General features: G+C 39.2%; 1 protein-coding gene across 1 annotated transcript; it reads right to left on the reverse strand.

Moving 5' to 3' along the window:
• Positions 1-1319: 1319 nt before the first annotated feature.
• On the reverse strand, positions 1320-27745 carry LOC119655354 (DNA-directed RNA polymerase I subunit RPA1). The gene is made up of 25 exons (XM_038061205.1): positions 27290-27745; positions 27041-27226; positions 18108-18288; positions 17692-18043; positions 17360-17497; positions 17076-17296; positions 16673-17013; positions 16407-16521; positions 16232-16340; positions 5373-5456; positions 5144-5314; positions 4753-5078; positions 4531-4691; positions 4348-4472; positions 4045-4173; positions 3614-3966; positions 3331-3530; positions 3013-3258; positions 2750-2948; positions 2551-2677; positions 2398-2497; positions 2173-2336; positions 1960-2112; positions 1530-1833; positions 1320-1466 (listed from the first exon to the last, which is right to left on the reverse strand). Exons 1-25 carry the CDS (start codon positions 27627-27629, stop codon positions 1366-1368), a joined length of 4926 nt encoding a protein of 1641 aa, XP_037917133.1. The 5' UTR covers positions 27630-27745; the 3' UTR covers positions 1320-1365.

Consider the following 27745-nt stretch of genomic DNA (forward strand, 5'->3'; position numbering starts at 1 on the left):
ATCTTCATAAATAAATACACCCAAGGGAACACTCTTCAATATGTCTGACGGTCAAAGAAGCATCTGATTACCTTATATATTGACGGGTCCCTCACAGCAGTGGTAACGGGTGCAGAAGTCATTGATCCAAAAAAAATGTGGTTTGTACCAATGGTAAGCATACTAGTATATTTTAGGCGGAAATATACACCATCCATAGATAGACGTCTCTACTTGCACCTACAAAGAAACTATAGAAGCAGAAGAATGCGATCTTATCTTACCGCCAGATGAACTCTAGACTGGTATGGAAACACCACTGGAGATTTAAGGTATATTATAGGAACTACATGCATTTCAAGAGAAGCTTTTTATAGGTGACATTGTGATCATGACGGGTGATTTGAATGCCTAACTGACCCGCTTACCGCTTGTGTGTCGTGACTACTCGTAAGAAAAAGTTTCCTTACAGAGGTGTGGAAGGAGTGATTGTTAAAGATCCAAAGAACATCTGCCTTGAGTACGACAGCTACTGTGTGCTTCCTACTGTCGCAAAGATGGAAGCTTGAATCATCCTGTAACGCACCAAATAGCATGTCAAAAGCTTAAACAGGAAGCTGGCTTCCGCTCTGGATTCCCCTGTGCCGAGTTTGAATCGCGCCGCAAAACAGCTGCATCGCATCGGTTCAAAAAAGACGCCATTTGATAATCGCAGATCTTCACTTGGGTGTCGCGTCTGCTATCAAGTTGTCCACCACATTCCAAAAGTACCAACAAGGGGCTAGCTGACTGCGAAACGTGGAAGTAGATTGAAGAATGCGAGGGAGTCCTAATGATCGCTACAGGAGTAGCGTGCACCCGATAAAAAGAAATTTACCATTACATTGGTCATGGAAGCAGAAACTGCCGATAAAATTGTTTCACTGCCGTGTATCGCATTACGAAATGAATTGCAAATTACCACCATCCATATTAAAAGCCCATAGGTCTCCAGTACATGTGGAGTGTCGTACGCAAGAGGGAAAACAAAATAGGGAGGGTGTACCTTGTTTATACAGTTTTACTTCGCAAATTGGAAGAATGATGTAAGACGCGGAAGAACTGGTTAGGACACGGAGAAAGTATGCATGTTCTCCACATAAGGGAAACACATCATTGTTGACATTTTTGTAATGTTGCGCCTGTTGCAGCAATTGAACTTATTGACAGTAGCAATGTCTTCTCGAAATAAGACCATACCATAATGTACAGCAGAACGTATTCCAATGGTTCCGTGCTCAAATACTTACACATAACTTTCCTAAGCCAATAGAGAAACCAGACAAGAATAAAATTACTATTTCAGATGTATTCTTTCAATGTTATATATTTAAAATATTCATTAATTCAACAAATTTTGGTCATCAGTGAGAATGCCCCTGTGCCACTTTTAATAGGTAAACCAACCATAAGTCTTCCCGAAGGCGAGCCCAAATCATCTTCTTTGCCTGAGAAAGTATTGAAAAGTAGAAAGTTATAACTGTGCCAATCAACAATTTCATAAGCTATACCCAGTATTGTCGCTGATTTCAAGAATTGGAGACAGGATTCGAATGACATTTGCTGAAGTGGTGATGACGAATATTCCATTCCTTTTCGACTCAACGGCTTGAATGTACCATCAAACGTCATATAATCCGCAATCAATAGCAAATGGCGAGGATTCACCGTGATACCATACACTTGAAACACATTCTTTACTTCTTTCACAATAACTCTGGCTGCTGCTTCAATGCCATAGGTTTTAGCTACGGCATGGACGTCATTTGTGTAGAGTCGATTTAGATCCAATATTTTATTGTATTTGAACATTTCCTGAAAAAGTGAAACATTTGATTAGTGCAGGAAGCAAGATAAAAAGAAACTTTTATAGAGCCAGGAATGGTTAGAAAAAAATCGGTTGTCATCAAATGATATGTAAGGATTAATTCATTTGCTTACAACAATGTTGATCCCATCTGTCTTCAGAGTAATGTCACTATTGTTTGTGTACGTAATAGCTCGTTTTATATTTTCTACTTCGTGAATGACTGCCTTTTTCGCAACTTCCCTGATTATGTTGGAAATATCAATCTTCTTATACTTTATAGGTAGCTGTAATGAAAGTTTTTAACGAAACGTTCAACAATATTGCAGGCGTCAGAAAACACTCACATTGAAAGTTATTTTGCACCACAAATAGTTCACTCTGTCGTATTCGTAATCATTCACCATTTTGTTACTCATGACCGATTCGAATAAATCATTTGCATTCATTTCTTCGGAATGATCCTCTTGACTGCTGTCCTGATCATCCAGCGCGTCATCTTCTTCGGCCCCTGAGCGAAACAAAATATAATAATTAATTTGATTTGGCCACACAAATATGACATAATCTACCATCAGCATCCATCTGCTCTTCTTCTACTTCGGGTTCATCATACTCCAATTCATCTTGCTTTTTAGTTTTCAATTTTATCCCCGTCGCGTCATCTTCACCCTGCAATTGGTTAGGTCAAAATTTACTGTTTCTTTTTATAACAGACAGTTTACCGTAGCAAGCTCATCGTCTGAAGAGTCATTTATTTCGGCATTTGGTTCATTATTTGTGCCTTCAACATCGCGATCATCGTCGTCTTGCGCATTATCTCCTTTAGATTCTTTGTCACCGATTTCAACACTAGAAAGCCAACAATAATGGAAGGATGAGTAAAACAGGAATAGGATTCAAAGGCATGCTTTGACTACTCACACTGTATGTTTACTTTTCGCTGATCTACCGATAGCCCTAAACATCAATTTAATGAATGTCTGACTAACATATTTTATGATCTGTTTCGGTTTTACACAGAAATCTTCAGCGTAGGCCTCTCTTGGTAGAAATTTGAAGTATATCTGATATTGGTATGATCTCTCCGGCTGTAGAACCAACTGGTGCATATAGTTAACATCTGGAATATTTTCAGATAATCATGGCTTTGGGGCTATGGTTGCAAAAGTAGTTTTCTTGCTTACGTTCTAGAACATCAGCCAGTGTAACTCTGTTCAACTTTATTCTAAGTTTTTCCGCATTTTTTTCTTGATTAGGTTTAAATGGAATATCCATTGATGGAGTTTTTATATTCACAGAAGCTAACATTAGGATTTCCCTGAGACGTGGAATACCCAAAGTAACGTTCATTTCGCCTCTCCCAGCAAAATGGAAAGTGTTGAGTGTCATTTGAGTGGAAGGTTCTCCGATTGATTGCGCTGCTAGGGATCCTGAAAATATAGGCTTTACGATTAGAGAACTCTTTTTGGAAATTGCACAGAAACCCCTAAATTGGAACTTACCAACTGGCTCCCCAGGTGCTGCTATTGACCGTATGCCTTTCGTATATAATATATCTCTAATTTCATCTTTACGGGTAGGTTCTTTCACTGTATAATTTTCCATTAGATTCTCTAAGTATTCTGATACCGCTCCGTAAAATGAATCCGGTTTAAATTTAGAATTACAGGGATCGGGACATTTACTATATCTTTTCGAATAACTGAAACAGAAAACAAAACAACCCAAGGAAATAAGAACGGATTCAGATAAGAAAACGTAAATTATGTGATCCGTTTCTCTTACCTTTCTTTCTGTTCGACATCAGCTTTTTTCCATAATGCAATAATCTTCTCATCAATCTTTAGTCGACCAGTCTTCCTATTTAACTTTCGAGGATTTTCCACCTCGATCTCTGTACGAAGTTCAGCAGAAAATTGCTGGAAACTGGAAATCCTCTGCTTATTTGCAATATCACGATTCTTTTTTCGCCAAGATCTTAACTTTTTATGATACTTCCGCAACTTTTGATCAATCTCCTTGTCGTCCTCGCTAGTCGCATGTTTAATCACATCAAGATTCTCGTCCAAAAATTTCATATTTTTCATGTTGAGAAATTGTGATTTACATACATCCAACCCATCTTCACCGTAGAGAAACTGGGTGAAAAAATATGAGAATAGAATGAAGGATTTTAGGGAACATCGTTATTCAGCGAACCGTCCGCTTGGTTTTACCTGCACTACACAGTTATCACTGTCCCGAACTGTAAGATCATATCCGACACTAAGACCTTCCAAATGCTTGATTAAGCAGCGCTGTAGGTAACCAGATCTACTTGTTTTTACAGCAGTATCGATAAGACCCTGAAGAATGTTGGATCAATATTAATTTTTCACGTTTCAATGAAGTAATCATTGGATTCATCTTCAATTTTAAATTATGACTCTACATTGTTTTCTGCTTAATATGCTAATATCAATTAATTTAGATAGATTTTCTCGAAAGTACTTCAAATGAATTACAACAAAGGTACTTACTTCACGTCCTGCCATACAATGGAAGAAAAATTCTTGAGGCTGGATTCCTGTCATGAAACGTCCATCTATGAAACCACCTGATCGAGGAGACGTTTCGAATTTCGGGAAGCTTGGTAACGATTTTCCTAAATTGCGTGAACTTACATTAAAATCATTTTTGTTATGCTGAAAGATCATAATTACCCGAAATCATGAGCGGTGGACGCTTTCCTTCCAATTCTATTTGACCGAGTAAACAAGAAATTTGCATTGTATTAACCATCGACCCTTTAGCACCAGATAACACCATCAGTTGTAAATTATTTTCAGGGAATTTACACGTTAACCCTGCAGGTAAGCAAGTTCTGCGAAGAAAATACCTGGTTTGTATTTCTTAGAGATTTATATTAAAAGAACACAACTTACTTGTTTATGTTATTCGTGTAGTTATCTAGAACGGACTTATATTTCCTATCTAATAACACGCGAAATCTTGGATTCTCCTTGTATGCTTCATTCATCTTTTCAGCAAGAATCTCGGGTGAAATATCTGGATCGAGATCTAGCGCTTCTGCAGCAATAGAGTTTCCCACTTGGCGACATTCCTTGATAATTTTTCGACGACTTTCATCTGCCTCAGCTGTTATCAGAATATCGTGCACACCAAGCGTGAATCCTTCGCGTTGTAGAAAATACGTAAAAAGTTTTGTGAATGACGTCAATAAGCGCGTGGAGCAATCGCCGCCGTATAGCTGTTTCGAAAGGAAATATAAACATCACAACATGTTTCGTGGAGGACTATAAAGGTACTATTTACCTCATACATGCAGTGTATAAGACCATAGGGCGTTGCTCCATACTGTTGTTTGTCCAATACGCCAACAAGTAGCTCCCCTTTGCGAATCCTCACCTCTGATTCAGTCATGTCATTGCCTTGCAGAGGAGTACCGCCATAAATTGTTGTATGACTGTTTTCTGTTTGCCAAATCTGAAAGTAATGAGTGTGACTTGGAGAGATGGTGTTTAGAGAAATTCGTTGAACTTACTTTTGCACCTATTTTTGCATTGGAAGTTAAATTGATCGCAGGATTGCCATCTGGGATAATGTTCATTATTATTGTTGATATGACCTAGTAAAAATAAAAAAAAAAACAGAATTTTTTAAAATTAATAATAATTATTGGTTTGAACGACCGTAAATATCCAAAATGGAAAATTCGTATGGAACGTCGGCGCGACTCTTTAAGGTATACAAGCAATACCAGCAAATAGGTAGTGAATAAAGTGCAGAGGTATGTCATCCCCAATGAGACTTGAAATTACGAACACACTCAAACAGAAACTTCCTGTCGTCACTTCGAACGTGTTGAGAATGCAACATAAGCCACGAACCAGCGGAGCATTTTCAGATAACTCAACAAAACCCAGCAGAGTGTCCAGACAGTGTAGTTTTCGGTTACCAAAGCAAAACAATGTTAGAGTTGAGTTTGAAGGTTAACCGACCGTAGATGTTACCTAAGGGGAGGTTCGACGAGCCATAGTTAAACAGCTCCAAGAACTGGAGAGACGCTGGTCTAGATTGGGTTTAGAATTTCTTATATAAAAATTTCCCAGAATGCGCAATCGATTGGCACATAGTATAAACTAGGATATTAGTCAGCCGAAGGCATTTTCACCCTTCTTCACTGCAAAGAACGCCTATCTTGTCATTAAAAAGGACACGGTGCAGGAATCCGCAGACATAAGACCGATTTCTTGCTTACCCCCCGAATATAAAATATAATGAACGGCGTCTGGACTGGTTGCGAAGAGCAAGTCATTATTGATTCGGTATTTTTAGGACAGACAACTAGAAATAAAAAAAATGTCTTAAGTTGCTATATCAATTATGCAACAACTTTTGTCAACATCCCGCACATCAGGTTAAGGGGTTATATACGAGTACAATTTCAGTGGGTGATATGACATTAAATTTCATTGATTAAATTTTTTTTCAAAATATGAAAATGGTGAATCTACAGCTGTTGGTTTTTTGGGGAACGGTTTGCGGTGGACACGATAACTCGATAACGGTACAGTCAAAATCAGAATTTAAAAAAAATTTCATTAGTATATCGTTTTATAGGGCCTACAAATAAGTTCTGTCGGTTTTTTCTTTAAATTTGAAGCTTTATTGTGAAAAATTGGTTATACATTCATTGTTCAAAGTATTGCCCATCGCTAGCCACAACTTTCTTCCATCTTTCAGACAATTCATAGATACCATCGCGCCAAAAATTGGCCTGCTTGGCCGCTATTCACTCATCGAGCCATTTTTTGAGTTTGTCGTAATTGGAGAAGTGCTGGTCAGCCAAGCCATGCTGCATCGACCGGAACAAATGGTAATCAGAAGGAGCAATGTCTGGAGAGTACAGCGGGTGGGGTAGGACTTCCCATTTCAACGTTTCTAGATATGTTTTAACGGGCTGTGCAACATGTGGACGAGCATTGTCATGTTGCAAAATAACTGTATCATGCCTTTGCTGGTATTGAGGCCGTTTTGTCTTGAGTTCGCGGCTCAAACGCATCATTTGACGTCGGTAGAGTTTGCCCGTGACCGTTTCGTTCGGTTTTAGCAGCTCATAGTATACCACACCCAGCTGGTCCCACCATATACACAGCATGATCTTCTCACCATGAATATTCGCTTTGGCCGTCGATGATGAGGCATGGCCGGGGTATCCCCACGTTGCCCGACTCTTGGGATTATCGTAATGGATCCACTTTTCATCGCCAGTAACTATTCGATGCAGAAAACCCTTACTTTCTTGTCGTTGGAGCAGATGTTCGCACGTGAAAAAACGGCGTTCGACGTCTCTTGGCTTCAGTTCATACGGAACCCAATTTCCGACCTTTCGGATCATTCCCGTTGCTTTTAAACGGTTGGAAATGGCTTGCCGAGTGACTCCAAGTTCTTCTTCCGGTTGCGATGGATCTTGGTCGAGCAATGCTTCTAATTCTTCATCTTCAAAAATGGTTGGCCGTCCGGCGCGCTCTTCGTGTTCCAAGTCAAAATTGCCACTTTTAAACCGTCCAAACCACTCTGACACGTTCGTTCAGATAGAGCATGGTCACCATAAACTTCCACCAAAATGCGATGATTTTCGGTTGCTTTTTTCTTCATATTGAAATAATGAAGTAGAACTCCCCGCAAAAACACATTATTTGGTACAAAAGTGGCCATTTTCGTTGATGAAAAAAGTATTGTTGTTTACACTTCAATTAAATAATTTATACTGACGTTTGTGCCTATTGACAGTAGCTTTCCGATGAATGTTTGGAAATGTGGATCAATGGAATAAAAAACAAGCTACGCCATCTATTGTGAAAACCGACAGAACTTATTTGTAGGCCTAATATCTAGTCGCTGAACGAAGGATTTCTCAAAATACGGACTATTAACAAAATGACGACATTTTTACCAACATGTTTACTTTTTTCAGATGTAGAAATTTTTGTTTTTTTTTGCCTAAAAAGAGTTTTTTTTTTATTAAAAAATGTTTTTCTTTAAGAATTGTTCGTTCAACGACTATCTATTATCCTAATAAATAAGTGGAAAAACTTGGCGCTGATTCTACTAGGAGTTTTTTGGTAATCGTGGCCACTACAAAGGCACATTTACAAAATCATGAGTTTCCACATTTGTGTTTTTCGTTTTAAAAAGTAACTTATCTATTTATATTGAGTCGTCGATTCCAGGATCATACAGTATTCCTTCTGCAGACTCCAACCCGATTTGATGCTGGCAACAAGACATTATAGTTTCTCATGTGGCTGCAACTACAAACAGTATATCCTGCGATGAAGGTTCGAAAGCCTAGGTACAACTACGCAAGAAAACGAGGTAATTCATTGTAAATAGCTATAACTTCGGACGTAATGGTCTGATTATCACCAAATTTGATGAGAACTTGAGAGAGAGAATTCTTGAGATAATGTACTTAAAGAATATGCAGTAAACCTTCTTTTTAATTTCTGCGGCCAGCACAACTATATATAATCCTTTAATCGATGTCCTAAGCCTGTATTGTATTGATTTGTCGGCGGTTATGGAAGGGTAGCATAGCACCTTGTTAGTGCGTTCATCTCAAGGTAACGACGCCTCAGAGCCCGCCAGTATCTTCCTTCTTGAGCTCTCTATAGTTCAGTACCACTCCCTTTCATGTCTACTAAATGATGATGGAGGCCATCACTATGCAACAAAATATGGCTTAAGTGCTAACTACAAGCTGACACATTTAATGTACTTAGATAAAATCAAGTTGTATCTTGGTGCCGATACAGACATGATATTTGATTGGAATTTTGTTCAGCTAAGTGCCGAATTCAAGTCATTCGCAAAGTTCATCACGAGCCGCATGCCAGCCATAGCATTGGGTACCTCCAACGAGGCGAACTTCGATAGGTATCTAGGATTTTTGCAAGGAACCTTTACTCGAGATGGTGATTTGTAACATTTGACACCATTTTCGAAAACTACATATTAATGGGTATTTTTTCATTTATTTCTGATGGAGGTGTGGAAAATTGTAATTTTGTTGAGTAAGTAACTGCCATTCAGTGGAAGAATTTTCCGTAAACGAATGGTGCATCCACCATTAAAATTACGATCATCGCCAACGAGACACTTTGTACATAGGAACGTTGACCTTACATGTATGATATTGCTATGCATTCATCGAAGTACCTTTCAACTCTAGTTAGAATTGAAATCGACTCACTATCATTCGATTACTAAAAATTGTGAATTGTAATAAAGACGAAGGTGCTGGGTTGAGTCACTGGCATAGCACACATCGTGGAGAGGTATGATCTATAATCTGCACTGATCAGAACTCGCCCGTTAAGGAGAGCCTGAAAATCACAGTCAATATCAAACCACACACGGGCCGACCGAAACAGTAATGGCTTAATATCTTGGGCGGCGATTAGAAGACCTCTAAACTCCACCCGGAGCAACCTTACGGTCGAAAAAAGTGGCGCACTCAATTTAGACGAGCCAAACTTTCTACCGAATGGGATAAGAATTTTGGAGTCGAACTTTAACGGGGCTCGTTATACATGCGAGAGGATATGTTAAACATGGGAAATGGAAGGCCCTGATCGCAACGCTTCGAGGCTAATTCCACTTTTGATTTAACCTAAGTGATAGAGAAATAAAATATATAAATTCCGTAGCCGACATAACGACGAAATCTATGAGCGATACCATGACCGTCAAGTTGTGGATAAAATCCGGCTCAATAGGTTATGGTGGGCGGGTCACTTAATCCTTGTGGATGAGGATGATCCAGCCCGGAAAGTCAATATCTATGGCGGAAAGGGCAATATCTGTGGCAGAAAAAGAAGACGAGACAGACCCTGCCTGAGATGGAGCGATGACGCAGGTCAGGACGCCAGACAGCTTTTAGAGATATCGAATTGGTGAACCTCGGCGCCAAACCGGGATGTCTGGAGTTCCTTATTAAGGGAGGCCTAGACCGGATACCGGTTGTTGCGCCGTTGATGATGCTGATGATAGAGAAATAAAACAACCAATACATATATTCAACCAGAAAATCTGAATAAATTCATATCGCTACATTTAAAAATTTACGGATGGATAAAGACAATTATTTTGACCAATTTTCAAAACTCACCAACCTTAATTTCAAACCAGGAGCAGATAATTTTGAGGCATTTTAAAGAATAAAATAGACAAAAATTTTAGAAATATCAAAATCAACGTATCTCGTTCTCCTTTGAAACCTGTTTTCGTCTCCAAATGCTAAATGTCCTCTTCCAAATGCCAACTGATACTTTTCGGGAGTACATGGAACAATTCATTAAAAATTTGTAGAGCCATAGAACTCACTTAACCCTTTATCAGGCCATGTGACATTTATATTACAAACCTTAATATGGACAATAACTTCATTATTCCGGTTGAATGTTAAAATATTGAGTATTGTAACATAACTGACATAAAACTTGCGTCATATAAAATAAGATAGAACAGGACAAATGAATAAGTACCGTCAAAAGTTCAGTGCATAAGTGCGGTATGTGATTAAATTCTTTTTGCAAAACCGGTTTTATTATCGTACATAATTTCATGGTTTTTTTTGTGATTTTAGTCAAATCCAAAGCAAAAAGAAACTTATTTTTCTTTTATTTCGCTAATTTGCATTTGGTACATATATGATACATTGCTTTATAGCGCTAATTTTTGTTTTTAGAGCATTTGAGCAACGACGAAACTTTAGCACTTCTTGAAGAGAGTGAAGATGGGCTCAATTTGACAATGATAGTACTCAAGCGGGGTCGGCTCGTCGTGATCGGTTCGGCCATTCAGCCCTATTAAATGCCTGATTTGGATGCAATCTCGAGGTTTTTAAATTCTCATCCAGCGTATCAAGCCACCGTTGTTTAGGCCGGCCATTGGTCGTTTACCATCGTTTTTGATGTTCACACCAATTTTGGCAAGAATTCTTGTTAGCGCGACTTATGTGACCATACCATCGAAAATATCTCTCTCGCAATTTTTCCACGATCGGTACAAGCCATATCCGCATTTCGGAAATGATCACAACCTGTCACGCGACTCGTCCAACGCAACATCTTCGTCTCCATTACCGCAAGACGCCGTTCATTGTCTTTTATAGTCAGAACTATAGAGAGCGACAGAACGGACGACATGGCGGTAAATTTTAGATTTCAGACGTTCGTTGATACTTCGATCACAAAGAACACCAGTTGTGGAACGCCACTTCATCCAGGTTGCGTTAATGCGTGAAACAATTTCTTGGTGCAGTTATCCATTGGCTGATAACGACTTCATCTATTCCGTTATAGGAGCAGGAGGTACGCAACGCCAAAAAAAGCATTATGAAAACTTAATGTGATCGAAAAAAAATTTAATTTTGAAGAAGCAATAATTGCGTATCACAGGAAATACAACTTTTTGCGATGACATAAAAGCCCTTGATACACCAGTACAATCTTTTTTTTTATTTCTTGTCGAAAGAAATGCTGCAGTTTTTTGCGAATGAAACCAATTTATACATTGCTCAGAAAGATATCAATGACACATTTCGTGTATCACAGATTGATATACAGGCGTTTATTGGGACTGTCTACTTGATGTCGTTGAGATAACTTCCTAGTGGAGCCAGTCACTGGAGCAAAAAAAATGGGACACCGAAAATCAAAGAAACAATGCCTTTTAAAAAAATTGAAAATATTAGATGTCACATACACTTCAATGACAACAGCAAAAATCTGACAACTTCTTCTCTTTCTTCAGCCTTTGATCCGTTCACAAGAGGGGTCGGCTGATGAAAATTATGACAGAATTTTCAAAATATGTCCTTTGATTGATAAGTTGAATAAGAATTTCAGTAAAGTTCCTCGTAAACCTTTGCGTCGATGAGTAGTCAAGTAATCTTGAAAAGATACATCCCCGACAAGTCTCACAAATGGGGATATAAAATATATATTCTTTGCGGTTCTTTAAGATTTGCGTATAAAATTGGGTCAGAAACCGCCAAAGAAAATGTCGTTGATAATAATGAGCCCAACTTAGGCGCATCTTCCAATGTTGTCATGAGACTGGCGCGATTGATTCCACGAAACAATAACTATCAACTTTACTTTGATAATTATTTTACTTCTTTGCCACTACCTGTATATTTAGCAAATGAAGGAATTCTCAGCATTGGAACAATAAGACAAAATAGAATGCCGAATTGTAAGTTGCCTAACGACAAGGAAACGGTGAAGACTAAAATTTGATCTTCTGTCGAGTTTGTTTGTAATGCTGAAGGAGTGGATATTACAACTTGTTCCTTGGAAAGACAATAACATCGTAAATCTTACATCAACATTAATTTGTAAACTTCTAAAACGTAGTGTAAAAAGATTGACCCTGAAATTCAAGGAAAAAAAAAACACAAATAGCCGGCTTATCATGCTCCCCCTCAAGTCGTCAAGACCAAATTGAACTCTGGCCAATATGGGCGGAAAAAAGAAAAAGATGCAAAATGCCAAATTGGCAAATTGGTGTAACACAAACGTTATACGAAAAATGTGGAGCAGCATTATTCTACAACAAAAATAATAACTGCTTTCGTTTATATCACTATATCTAGCTTTTTAACGATTTTTCAGGCAATGTAACATTACTGCCACAAACCACTTTTTTTAGAATAAATAAGTTTTAAAAAGCTTCTAAAGACACATGATTTCTTATTTTGAGTTTAATTATAGGAAAATAAACAATTAAAACCAAATTGATTTGTTGCTCGATAAAAGGTGAATTTTGATTTATGTCAATAGACAAAAAGGGAGAAGGGTCAAAGGTAAGCACAAAAAAAATAGTTCCTCCCAATGTTTGGGATCATCTTACACTTATGTTCCGTTTTGCTGAAGATATCAACTGGTATCCGGTCTAGGCCTGCTTTAATAAGAAACTTCAGACATCCTGGTTTCGTGCAAAGGTCCACCAATTCGATATACCTAAAAGCTGTCTGGCGTCCTGGCCTACCCATTGTCTCATCTCAAGCAGGGTCTGCCTCGTCTTCTTTTTCTACCATAGATATTCCCCTTATAGACATCCTCATCCTTACGGATTAAGTAACCCGCTTACCGTAATCTATTGGATTTTATCCACATGGCGGTCATGTAGATTTCGTCGTTATATAGGCTACGGAATCGTTCATCCTCCACTAGGGGGCCAACAATTCTTCGGAGGATTCTTTTCTTGAACGCGGCCAATAGTTCGCAATTTTTCTTGCTAAGAAGCCAAGTCTACGAGGAATACATAAGAACTGGCAAGACCATAGTCTTGCACAGTAAGAGCTTTGACCCTATGGTGGGACGTTTCGAGCGGAACAGTTTTTGTAAGCTAAAATAGGCTCTGTTGGCTGACAACAAACGGGCGTGGATTTAATCGTCGTAGCTGTTATCGGTTGTGATTTTCGACCCTAGATAGGAGAAATTATCAACGGTCTCAAAGTTATAGTCTCCTATCCTTATTCTTCCTGTTTGATCAGTACGGTTTGATATTGTTGGTTGGTTGGTTTTTGGTGCTGACATTGCCCCCATATACTTTATCTTGCCTTCATTGATGTGCAGCCTAAGATCTCGTGTCGCCTGCTCGATCTGGATGAAGGCAGTTTGTACGTCTCGGGTCATTCTTTACATGATGTCGACATAGTTAGTATAGACCAGTAGTTGGGTCGACTTAAAGACGTTCATACCTCTCGCATTTACCTCAGCATCACGGATCAACTTCTCCAGTGCCAGGTTAAAGAGAACACATAATAGGGCATCCCCTTGTCTTAGACCGTTGGTCATGTCGAATGGCCTCGAGAGTTATCTTGCTACTTTTATTTGGCCTCGAAAATTGGTCAGGATCAGCCTAGTCAGTGTTATTAATTTCGTCGGGATACCGAATTCTCTCATGGCCCCGTAAAGTTTTATTTTGATTATGCTATCATAGGCGGCTTTAAAGTCGATGAAAGATGGTGCAATTAATGCCCATATTCCAACAGTTTTTCCATCGCTTGTCGCAGAGAGATAATCTGATCTGTTGCTTATTTGCCTGGAGTGAAGCTTCTTTGGTATGGACCAATGATGTTTTGAGCGTATGGGGCTATCCGACCCAGCAAGAAAGCGGAGAATATCTTATAGATGGTACCTAGCAACGTGATATTCCTGTTTATGTATGCCGAAGATATACAACTCAATAAACAAGACCTCATCCTCATTTCTCCATCGGACACAAGGCGCGCAGTTTCGGGAAGATAATTCTCCCATGATTGAATGATGGGCCGATCGCTGAAACCTTTTGGGGTTTAAATTGCATTGTGATCATCAATAAGTTAAATTAATGTGGTCGATTGGACTTGATGTTGATTGTGAACGCCTCCACACTTCGTGGCGAACTATGTACTTGAACAATGTGCAGTCAAAGATGCAATAATGTAGCGTCAGAATCGCTAATCGCGGTACGCCTGCTGCAACAGCTTCGCCGTAATATATAGTGGCCACTTCAACAAGTTTGCGTAGGTAACGGATGCGGCAACACAATCCCGGTCACCATCAGATAATGTGTATGACTTGATGATCGCAAAGCGGGCATCTTCGCATCGCATAGGTCAAGAAGTCGCCGAAATCTCAGGAAGAATTAAAAGGAGCGTGTACACAATTTTTGGAGATGGATTCATCGAATAGACCAGACATTTCTAGGCTCTATTCATCTCCAACAACTTCGAGAATATTGTGGAAAAGTCGCGGCTATCAAACTACACAGAATATCTACTTTTATATTGAAAAATTTGGATGAAAAACGATTTGGAAAATCTCCCACGGCGAATACGGACTACTATATCCAAATTTCGAATGTGTCGCAGAAATTTCACAGAAGAGCGGATGGACTTGCCTCGTGGTTGACGTTCCGGTACAATAATATCAACAAGTATACTCGCTAACCGCTCTTTTTGTAGCAAATAGCAGGGCAGGCAGGCAGGCAAGGGATCCGCATACGGCACTTATTGCAAGGATCAATCTTTTAATCCTCTGAATGGGTTGAAGTCATACAAGGAGCGGATCGATAGAAATCGAAGGCGATGCATCGATAAACGTGAGTGGTCTCTGACAGTTTTTACATCGATCTCCACGGCGTGGGTACCGTTAGTAGTTATGAAAAAGCAGTTAGAAAACGACTAATGCAGAACATCAGAATCCTGCGTATAAACATTGGCTGATCATGAAAGCATGCCGAGTTTATCGATATGAACTGCAGGCAATTCTCAATAGTTCAACCCCAATTTTGTTTACGTACCAGTTCGATATCCCCAGTAGTTTTGTTTGCAAAACAAAACCTTATTAAAATCGGTTCAATGTCTGTCTGTCTGTCACAGGCACTGTTCTCATAAACGGCTATACCGATTGACACGGAATTTGGTGAAAAGGTGGGAACTATGAACGCCCAGACATGCAGTGAGTGATACCATTCTACGTTGAAATTTAGGGCGGGTTCCCATACATGTAAAAGGGGGGTGCAAACATTTTTTGCACCGAATATAGTCATGTGGGGTATCAAATGAAAAGTCTCGATTAGTAAGTTCGGCAAGTGCCGAAGCCGGTCTTAGTTTTGAGATTCGTTAAAAAGGCGGGGAGTGGGAGGGGTGCTAAGTGATGATTTCTTTAAAGGACCCATTCTCAGAAACTATCCAACCGAAAAAATTGAGAAAATTCATGAAGCTGCCTTTATATTGTGTCCAGGCCTCAAAATACTCTCCATATCGAAATCCGTTCAAATTAAGCTAATAATAGTATATTACGATATTTTTGGGGAAATTGAGTAAAAACCCCCTTAACTTTATCTCAGAGTTATAAAAGTTGGTAGTAGTATAAAATATAATATGAAGCATATTATCCCCAAGTTTGAGCAAAATCATACTATTAGTAACAAAATTACAGTAGCTCAAAATTGACTTTACCATGTAAATTTACTGCAAATAAATAACAATATCGTGTCCAGATGGCACAAGTGGTTAGAGCGCTGCATTGTCGTAGCAGAAGGCGGCGGTTCAAATCTCACTGGTGGCAGTGGATTTGTTATCGTGGCTGTATATCGGATACCAGTCGACTCAGCTGTGAATGAGTACCTAAGTCAAATCAGGGTAATATTCTCGGACGAGCGCAACGCTGACCACATTGCCTCTTACAGTGTACTGTAGTGTGCCGCTACGGTCTTGAATGAAGTGCTCTAACACACTTCAATCACTTGATCCAGTATGGATTGTAGCTCCAACGATTATTATTATTATGTGTATTCTATTTCAAACGTACTACATCTTGAATTTCACTTTTTACTTACTTGTTTTCCAGACCATAATCTGAACGGTTTCAGTATGGTCGGTGGCAATAATTTAATGTTTCCTTTCAAATGAGAAAGTCCTTGATAGACAAGTTGATGATAATCTTCTCTGTAAAAGTAAAATAATATCGTATTAACTCTAACCTACTTATCTATCATACTTTCGGCAACTAACCTGTTGAAAAATCTCCCTCTAATTGAAAGTTTCACACCAGATATAACATGATCTTGAATAAGACCGCCTAATGGGGTGCCGTCTTTCGGGACCAAGTATTGGTTTGGTACATTTACTGAAAAAAGGGAAAATAATATGCTCTATATCGGTATTTATTTATATATCCTCGACTTATTGGCTTGAGTTGATGTGCACTAAGAAATATTTATTTACACTCAGAGCAAAAAAATATTACCAAAATGCATAAATACAAAAGACATGTTTACCTATGTTATAAGCTTCACTTCGTGCCACTTCACTTTGAGGAAAATGTGCGTTCATTTCATCACCATCGAAATCAGCGTTATAAGCTTTGCAATTCGAATAATGCAAGCGGAATGTCTTCTCCCCCTGAAGAATTCTCGCCTTATGTGCCATGATACTGGGTTTATGAAGGCTTGGCTGACGATTGAATAGCAAAATGTCTCCATTCAATAAGTGGCGATGAACAGTTTTAACACCATTCTCTGGTTTTGTCAAAAGTAATTTTGCCATACTTTCACGTTTGCTGGCGTTATCGGCAGGAATAACCATTTTATGACCTTTTTCATCTTCGATATAATTAGCTCTATACATTTCCAAAAGTAAATTTATCAAAAATATCTAAAGATTAATTGGCAATATACGAACCCAGGATGTATGTTTGGCCCATTAATCACCATTTTACGAAGCTGGGATATATTCCACGATGTAACCGGTACAGGGTAGGAAAGTTTCTTGGCAAAGAGATCAGGAACACCTACTTCTTCAACATTTATATTTGGATCGGGAGTAATAACTGTTCGCGCTGCGAAGTTTACACGTTTACCCATCATATGTTTACGAATTAAACCTTCTTTTTTCTCGAGTAGCTGTAGTAAGTAAAATTAAGTCAATGTTTAAAATGCTCAATCAATGGACCAGATAATGTTTACCTGTTTCAGTCCTTGCGCTCGTAATTTGTCTCTTGTACCACTAACATCTAACAGTTGATCAATGTTTACTTGAAGATCCTGCCATGCATAATACATTTTCTCATAGGGGGTTGATCCACGTGCAGATTCATACAGAGCCTAAGAGAACAAAAGGGTTTCAATTTTAAATTTAATATAATGTTTAAAAACATTCTAACGACTAAATATAAAGATAAATCTGATTAGCCTAATTTCTAACTGCAAAGTCATTATTTTGATCTGAAAACGATTTTTCAGCTTACTGGCACTGACACCTTTGCCGCAATAATATTGATGTAGAACTTATTACGAACCTTAGATTCAGGTTTCAGATTTTCAGCCGTATTTTTCAAATTCAACAAAACCAGACGCAAAACTGAATTCGATTCAATTATATTTTTATATAAAATCGTTTGAGGATGCTCCAAAATTTCGTCACGCAACACGTTCGTTGGTCGAGCTTTTGGTGGCGTTACTATGACCACATCCATAAAAAAACAATCCATCGGGAACTTTACGTTTTCCGGATAACTGTTGAGAACCGGGAACAGTTTCCTCAATAGTTCAGGTGCATTTGAATAGATCTGCCGTAAATATTCGCGACATTCATCTGCCAAGATAACTTTATTTGAAACATTGTTGTCTGCTTGAATCATGTTCTGTTCCCTGAAGATAATATTTAGTTTTGAATTAGTATGCAATGCAACCAAAAAAGGTGGATTTCACTTACTTCAAGGCCTGCCTTTCTCCTTTCGTTATGGAAATGACGAGTTTCTTAAAGGAATAACGGACCTTCTTCAACACATTTTGACAATATAGGCATTTCTGACCAGGTTTCCTTTGTAAAGCCGAATTCACTATAGCTGAACGAATTGCGCAGTTGGTTTTGGTTTTCTGCACCGATGCGGATCCTGGAAATATAATATACATGGTATATGGATTTGCAATCTAGAAAAAAATGTTGTTAGAAAAGTAGGTTTGATATTTTCGTGGACGCTAAAGCCTGATCACACGAACAATGTTAATGTTTGAAAGTGGTTTCGAAAACAATATTTTTCTTGTTTACACTTAACCTTATATCATGATCTCAATTTCAAAGTATTGATATGAGTTCTCATGACCTTCCCGACCCCATTAATAATAATAATCGTTAGCGGAACAATCTACATTGGATCAGAGCCTTGAAGTGTGTCTGAGCACTTCATTAAAAACCGTAACGGTGCACTACAGTACACTGTAGGAGGAAATGTGATCAGCATTGGGTCCGTCAGAGATTATTACCCCTGATTTGATTCAGGTACTCAATCGGAACTGAGTCAACTGGTATCCGACATCCCGTCACGATAACAAAATCTTTCTGCCATTGAATTGCGACCTTCCGCTACGACGGCCCAGCGTTCTAACCACTTGAGCATTCCAGACCCCATTATTTGATGCAAAAAACACTTGAGAAACGCCACCTGTTTGAATATCTGTTTTACCAATAAATCCAACCCAGCACGTCCATATCGTGACATTCGAACAACTTGTACAACATAGCACGGGAAAAATGAATGTATGACGAGTTAAAACCAAGCGAATGGCTGTCATGAAATCGAAATATAAATGCCCACATCAAACCTGGTCGTGCCAAGTTGAACGAATTGGGCTAGTAGCTTCATCTAACAAGTAGTGCCAAAAAAGTCCAAGCCAAAGGGAAAACCTAAAACTAAACAAGTCGGAATATCGGAAGCTCGCGCTTCGGTTGTAAAGGTTTTGTGTTCATCTTATGTAAGAAATTTCAAAGCACATTTTCTATCCATATATAGCTACAAATCCAACATATTCCTTCATATTTTTCCAAACTACGAGACATACATACATATTACAGCCATAGATATTACACTCACCCTAAACAAACAAACTGCCTATTTCCGAATACTGTACACATATATGCACGTATATAAATTGATCGTACCCATATTTCGGATTTACTTCTTATATCTATCTGAATTAGGCACTACCCGCAAAGTTCATTAGCACGCATATATTATATACCTACATACACACGTGTCTGGTTGGAGTATTATAATTGATATTCATATACAAATGACTAAAAAACTAAAACAAAATAATTCTTTGCGACTCCATTCATACGAACTCATTTCGTTGTGGTATTGACGAATTGGTATGTGATGATGACGTCATGCAGGTTGTAGAGTGCACGAAATTCACAAAAAATGGTAAAGTTTTACCCCCTATAACTTTGTTAATAATGGATCGATTTTCTTCAAACTTGAACAAATTGTGTATTATGTTCTTCTTTACATGCATATCAAATTTTGTACTTCTGGGATGAACGTAAGGGGGTGCCGGGTAAATTTCTAAAATATACTATTATTAACTTTATTTGTGCAGATATCGGAACCGGATATATTTTGAGGCCTAGATTTCGTGGAGATGCACTACTGTGATTTTTTTTTCAGATTTTTCGGTTGGATAGTTTCTGAGAACGAGACCTGTTACACTTTTTGGGGGTCATATTTTGAGCCCTCACTCCCCTATGTTTCACCCAATATCAAATATTGAACCAGTTTCGAAAAGTACTAATTGAGACCTTTCGTTCGATACATGGCCAAATTCTGTGAAAAAAAAATTTGCACCCTCCATTCACATGTATGGGGAGCCACCCTCAAACTTAACACAAAATGGCGCCACTTACTACATGCAAAGGGGACACCAGATTACATACTCTAACCGAATTTCATGACAATCGGTCCAGCCGTTTCCGAATAAATCAGGTATGACAGACAGACAGACAGACGAACGGACAGACAGACACCGTCTCGATTCTAATAAGGTTTTGTTTCACACAAAAGTGCCGCAAAATAATTGCTCTAAACAACAAAGTTTGAAAAATATATACTGTAACCACAGATGACTACAGAGCCCTCTCGGAAAAGCTGATCATGGAAAAATCCAATGGTACACGTATGAAGACAAAAGAACATGCCTCTCAAGATTATGGCTAGGGCACTTCATCTAACGTGCCAAAAAGACGACATTGTAGAAGACCTAAAGGAAAAGAGTTTTAAGATCTTAGACCCTGTGATTATATTGAAACAAGTCGGAAAACCGGAAGCTCGCCGCTTCAGGTATGAAAGATTTTGTTTGCTTCTTCTGTGAGTATATTTGAGTGTAGAACTATCCCATTTGTACGTAGCCCGTTATGTATATGCATTTAGCATGTCAAACTACTCACTTCAGTGTGATATTGGTATTTAGTTGCAGCAAATTTACACGGCAAAGTCAACTTTGAGCTAGTGTAAGTTTGCTACTAATAGTATGATTTTGATAAACCTGGGGATAACATGCTTCCTATTATATTCTATACTACTACTTTGGGATAAACTTAAGAAGGGCTTTTACTCAATTTCCATAAAAATATGGTAATATATAGTATTAACTTAATTTGAGCAGATATCGAAATGGAGAGTATTTTAAGGCTTGGGCACCATATAGAAGCAGCTTCATGATTCTTCGGTTGGATAGTTTCTGAGAATGGGTCCGTTAAAGAAATCATCACTTTCCACCCTCCCACTCCCCGCCTTTCTAACAAATGTAAAAACTAAGACCGTCTTGGAAAAGTACTAATTGAGAGCTTTCATTTGTTACCCAACAAGCTTCTCACCAAATTTCGTGTTAATCGGTACAACCGTTTCTCAGAAAAGTGCGTGTGATAGACAGACAAACACACGGACAAACAGACCGATTTAATGAGGATTTCTTTTGCAAACAAAATCTTAAAAAGAAAAAAAAACAATGAAAAAGTAGAAACAGTAATCAGTAAGCGAGAACTCCCACTGTTACGTTCGATAATAGTGAAGACGCAAACAAAATTCGCAACTACCCTTATTAGGAAGATCAAAATAAAAGCACTGAGAAAGTTCAGCGACCTAATATCCCAGTGCAAAAGATGGCAAGGTTTCAATGACACATAAAGATACTATAATCGAAATCCCAGTTATGTGACATATGCTGGTGACCATGAATCATCAAAATGTCCAAACAACAGAGCCTCCCTGGCAACTCAGCCAATTACAGAAACTATGCAGTAGCGAAAGAATTACAGAAGCTAAGACGTAAAGGACCGCTGCCGCCAAAGTTGGCAGCTCCCCAAAAAACGACAAACTGAGCCACGATAAAACAACCCAAGACCTGTTGTTAAATCTTAAAATATAGAATACTCGTAGGTGATAAGGCACTAACCAAAAAAAATGATAATGGTAACCAAATTGTGAAAATCATAATGTGGAATACAAATGGACAGCAACAGCACCTGCAGGAGTTAGAAGTCTATCTTAATACTGAGAAGATAGACATACACCTTATATGAGAGAGGCATCGCACGCAATCCACTGACGCTGAAAACCTTGGCTCGTACCATCTAACACACCCCACAGCCAGAGGAGGAACTACAATCTTCGTTAAAGAGGATATTACACACCAAGAAGAACAGAAAATTGAAGAGGAAAAAAATGAAGTTTGAGACTATTGGTGTACAACTACTTAACAGTTGTAAAGAAGTCCTAGTCTACTCTTAAAAACGAAGATTTTGCCCGATTCTTCCAGCTCATCGAAAGCTTCTTCATTTTAGGAGGTGACTTTAACGCAAATAATAGATGCTAGGGGTCTACGTTAAAAACATTCAGAGGCAGAGTATTATTTGATGCAGGAGGAACACAAAAGTGCAATTTCCAATCCAACGGTAAGCCTACATACTGGCCCACTGACGAAACAAAAACATCCGATGTCATTGATTTCTTCGTAACTAAAGGAATCTCAGACGAATACCCTCATGTTGTCAATAATGAAAGCATAATGTCCGATCACGCGCCTGTTAAGGTTCTGGTGAGCGAAAAAGTGAGGAGAGAAGACTATCCTCCCAGACCGACTAATATTCAAATAAAGTGGGTAGTATTCAAAAAGTTCATCCAAGAAAACGTTTTGTATAAATGACCAAATTAAAACTGCTCATCATCCCAAGGAGGAGATCGATCTGCTTGGAAAAGCACTCCTGCTCATCATGGACTGCATAAAAAATATACTGACTGTCCTGCAGGGGTTCACAAATTAATTGCAGAAAAACGTAGAGCTCGCAATCTAGGGCAAAAAACCGCAAAACGGAAAGGGAAAAAATCTTAAACTTTCTGACCAACAAGCTAAAGGCCTCAATTAACATATATAAAAACAAGTCCTTCAGCAGATATATCTCAATGCTGACAGCATAAAAAGACACAGGCTTATCACTAAGCAAAGCTGCGAAAGATCTGAAAAGACCCAGACAAAAAATCCCACATATTAAGAAAGGGAAACGGGCATTGGTTTCGTTCTGCACAGGATAAGTCAGATAGGCATCTAGAAAGTATCTTCCAGCCTCTAGATACACAAGCGTCTACATGCTTAACCCTAGTCAGAAAAGTCGCCATTAACCAATGTGTCTCCTAATAAAGCTCCTGGGTACGAACTTATTGCAGAGAGAATACTAAAAGAATTTCCAGAGAAGGTCTAATCAAATTATTACAAATAATTAATGCAGCTTTTAGATTCAGATTAAAATACGTCCACTGACAATGGAAAGTGGCCAAAGTTATAGTGGTCTCCAAACCAGGGGCCAAGTAGAGTCAATCGTATCGACTAATATCTTTACTTCCTATTACAGTCAATATTACTCACTTAGCTGAGTCGACTCAAAAGAGTCAGCATTATTTTCGCTTCGCCTATAGTACTATGAGGAAAATTTCGTATCGAAAACGTAAAAATCAGCTTAAAGCAATAAACACATTTAAATTAATTTCAGAATGAACAGTTTGCCTAATATATTGTGATTTCTGTTCCCTGGTATTTGACATTCAGAAATTAGAAAGGAGTCTTGGAGAACAATCGATTTATTTAATAATCAAAAACATACTCCTCAAATCAGTACTTGGCACCATAAACTCAAGAAGCGCATTCCTCAATTCGCAGAGTAACATTTCCCAATTCTACCGACATACAATCACCCAATCCAATTTTATACTCCAAGGAGTATAAAATTCAAGCGTATTTGCCTAGTGATCATTTCCCGCAATCGAATAACGTCTAGGACATCAAATTTACCTAAACCGCAATTTTTATTTGAGGAACGAACTATTCAAATGCACACCTGTACATTTCCACTGCGAGGTAACATGTGAATTAACAAGCGAAATTGTAATTAGTACCTTGAATAAAAAAAAAACAAATCCCAAATTCAAGTTGTTTGCATTTATGTACATACATATTATCTCATCTTGTTTCCTAAAAAGTGATAACCTCTTGCGAAAAATTGATCTGACGTTGTAATTACGTTTTCGATTGGCTAAGATGTCGCTATTAGGTTCCGAAATTATGAATATTGAAAGTATGTACTTCATCATCATCATCATCAACGGTGCAACAACCAGTATCCGATCTAGGCCTGCCTTAATAAGGAACTCCAGACATCCCGGTTTTGCGCCGAGGTCCACCAAATCAATATCCCTAAAAGTTGTCTGGCGTCCTGACCTACGCCATCCCTCCATCTCATTCAGAGTCTGCCTCGTCTTCTTTTTCTACCATAGATATTGCCCTCATAGACTTTCCTCATCTAAACGGATTAAGTGACCCGCCTACCGTAACCTATTGAGCCCGATTTTATCCTGACGATCATGCTATCGCTCATATTTTTCGTCGTTATGTAGGCTACGAAATTGTCCATCCTCATGCAGGGGCCAAAAATTCTTCTCTCGAATGTGGCCAAGAGTTCGGAATTTTTCTTGCTAAGAACCCAAGCCTCCGAGGAATATATGAGGACTGGCAAGATCATAGTCTTGTACAGTAAGAGCTTTGACCCTATGGTGAGACGTTTCGAGCGGAACAGTTTTTTTGTAAGCTGAAATAGGCTACCAACAACCGTGCGTGGATTTCATCATCGTAGCTGTTATCGGGTGTGATTTTCGACCCTAGATAGGAGAAATTGTCAACGGTCTCAAAATTGTATTGTCCTATCCTTATTCTTCCTGTTTGACCAGTGCGGTTTAATGTTATTAGTTCGTTCGTCTTCGGTGCTGACGTTACCACAATATATTTTGTCTTGCTTTCATTGATGTGCAGCCCTGGATGAAGGCAGTTTGTACGTCTCGGGCCATTCTTCAGATGATCAACTTCTCTAGGGCCAGGTTAAAAAGGACCCATGATAGAGCATCCCCTTGTCTTAGACCGTTGTTAATAACGAATGGTCTTGAGAGTAATCCTTTTATTTTTATTTGGCCTCGCACATTGGTCAGGGTCAGCCTCGTCAATTTTATCAATTTCGTCGGTATACCGAATTCTCTTATGACCGCATAAAGTTTTATTCCAGCTATGTTATCATAGGCGGCTTTAAAGTCGATGAAAGATGGCGCAATTGATGTCCATATTCCAACAGTTTTTCCATCGCTTGCCGCAGAAAGAAAATTTGATCTGTTGCTGATTTGCCTGGACTGAAGCGCCTTTGGTGTGGACCAATGATGTTCTGGGCATATGGGGCTTTCCGGCCTAGCAAGATGGCGGAGAATATCTTATAGATGGTACTCAGCAATGTGATACCTCTATTATTGCTGCTCTGTGCGATATCTCCCTTTTTAAGTATGAGACAGATAATGCATCTTTGCCCGTCGTCAGGCATTGATTCGCTCTCCCACACCTTGAGCACAAGTTGATGAACCACTTGGTGTAATTGGTCGCCTCCATATTTAACAAATTCGGCTGTAATTCCATCGGCTCCTGGTGACTTATGATTTTTAAGCCGATGAATTGCACATACTGTTTCTGCTATACTTGGTTATGGCAGTATTTGTCCGTCGTCTTCAGTTGGCGGGACCTCCACCTCGTCGATGTTCTGATTGTTCAGTAGTTCATCTTCCTTCCTTTTTCCGTCTGTGAAGTCGCTTCTCCGCTCGCCGGAGTTCATGATAAGTCTCCGCGCAGGCCCTCGTTCGTTGAGAATGCAACATTACTCGGTATGCAGCATTATTCCGTTCCGTTGCTAGCTTACATTCATCGTCAAACCAGCCGTTCCGACTCTTTTTGCGGGTGGGGCTAAGTATGTTGGTGGCCGTATTTATGATAACATTCTTCAGGTGATTGAAAAGATCAATCAATTATAGAGGTATCACATTGCTGAATACCATCTATAAGATATTCTCCGCAATCTTGCTAGGCCGGATAGCCCCATATGCCCAGAACATCATTGGTCCATACCAAAGAGGCTTCACTCCAGGCAAATCAGCAACAGATCAGACTTTCTCTCTGCGACAAGCAATGAAAAAGCTGTTGGAATATGGAAATCAGTTTCACCATCTTTTCATCGACTCTAAAACCGTCTATGACAGCATAGCCAGAGTAAAAATGTACACGGCCATGAGAAAATCCGGTATCCCGATGAAATGAATAAGACTGACTAGGCTGACCCTGGCCAATGTGCGAGGCCAGATAAAAGCAGCAGGATCACTCTCAAGATCATTCGACATCCACAGCGGTCTACGACAAGGGGATGCCCTATCATGTATCCTCTTTAACCTGTCCCTGGAGAAGTTGATCCGTAATGCTGAGGTAAATGTTAGGGTTACGATCCTCTTTAAGTCCACCCAACTACTAGCCTATGCTGACGATATCGACATCTTGGGAAGAACCACCCGAGACGTAAAAACTGCCTTCATCTAGATTGAGCAGGCGGCGCGAGATCTTGGTCAGCACATCAATTAAGACAAGACAAAATATATTGTGGCAACGTCAGCAGCGAAGACCAACCAACCAACAGCATCAAACCGCACTGGTCAAACGAGAAGAATACAGATAGGAGACTACAACTTTCAGACCGTTGATAATTTCTCCTATATAGGGTTGAAAATCACAACCGATAACAGCTACAATGATCTTGCCAGTCCTCATGTATTCCTCAGAGACTTAGATTCTTAGCAAGAAAAATTCCGAACACTTGGCTGTGTTCGATAGAAGAATCCTCCAAAGAATTATTGGCCCCCTACATGAGGATGGACGATTCTGTAGCCTATATAACGACGAAATCTATGAGCGATACCATGACCGTCAGGTTGTGGATAAAATCCGGCTCAATAGGTTACGGTGGGCGCGTCACTTAATCCGTTTGGATGAGGATGATCCAGCCCGGAAAGTCTATAAGGGCAACATATATGGTAAAAAAAGAAGTCGAGGCAGACCCTGCCTGAGATGGAGCGATGGCGTACATCAGGACGCGAGACAGCTTTTAGGAATATCGAATTGGTGGACTTCGGCACAAAACCGGGATGTCTGAAGTTCCTTATTAAGGCAGGCCTAGATTGGATACTGGTTGTTTCGCCGTTGATGATGATGATGAATTACGGTATTAATCAACCCTCATTCACCGGATAAACACGATTGAGAAAATTTAAAGCAAACACAAAGGCAAGTCAAAGACAGGCAAACTTTCCTTAGATCTTGTGGTTTTCAAGACATCGCATGGCACAAAACTCACCAGGGCATCGCGGGTCAACAGATATAATTACAAGACTTTAGTTTGAGGAAGGATTAGTCCCGCACTTTTGTAAGGCCAATACTATTCTGTAGCGATATTTTTCGCATTACCTTCTTCCAACAGCTTCCGCATTTCCTGTATTTTCGGATGAAGTGTATCCACATTTTCTACTTGTTGACTACTTTCCTGACTGCCAAAAACCACTTCCGACTTGAACACTTCTAATTCTTGTGCCTCCGTAATATGTCCAGCGTCCACCAGGTCTAGTTGAGTCGAAAGAATTTGCTGAAAATGATCTGAACAAACAAAAATACGCTTTTTGAGCAAGGACCGCAAAATATGTCATGCATACGTACTACCTTTAAATTGCAGTCGGTGGCAATCCAAACAAGAAATCTTCAAGATGTCGTGGATGAGTTTGACGAAAAATGGATTATACACTAACGCATTGAGTTCGATATGTCCAAAGTGACCTGGGCAGTATGATATGGAGAAGCAAGTCTGACAGGGTTCCATTGACTTGCCATGAGCCCCCATCACAGGATCATATAATCCGCCAGGTAAGGCTCTACCCAGGCTGTCGAAAGTTAGCCCGGTAATGACTTTCAAAACACTCAACTTTTTCACATCCTCCGAAGTGAACACAGAAAACTGCAAATCCGTTGGATATAAATCAATTTCACGCCACGAAGCACTCATTTTTCACGTATCATGAACGAAATTTCACGCAAAACAAAGTATCACGCGAGCAACACACTTCAGTGAGCTCCTAACCACAATAGTGCCGCACTGCAATCACACGTGTGTACACGAGA

The sequence above is a fragment of the Hermetia illucens genome, chromosome 4 (genome assembly GCF_905115235.1).
Source record: "Hermetia illucens chromosome 4, iHerIll2.2.curated.20191125, whole genome shotgun sequence".
Classification (NCBI taxonomy): Eukaryota; Metazoa; Arthropoda; class Insecta; order Diptera; family Stratiomyidae; genus Hermetia; species Hermetia illucens.

What these genes read in the sequence shown, in the direction of transcription:
- LOC119655354 (XM_038061205.1), bottom strand. Translation starts at nt 27,629, where the DNA reads ATGAGTGCTTCGTGGCGTGAAATTGATTTATATCCAACGGATTTGCAG. An exon ending in AAGTGAAGCTTATAACATAG is followed by an intron (nt 16,522 to 16,672) that starts GTAAACATGTCT and finishes CCCTTTTTTCAG; the next exon opens with TAAATGTACCAAACCAATAC. An exon ending in ATGCAAAAATAGGTGCAAAA is followed by an intron (nt 5,315 to 5,372) that starts GTAAGTTCAACG and finishes CATTACTTTCAG; the next exon opens with ATTTGGCAAACAGAAAACAG.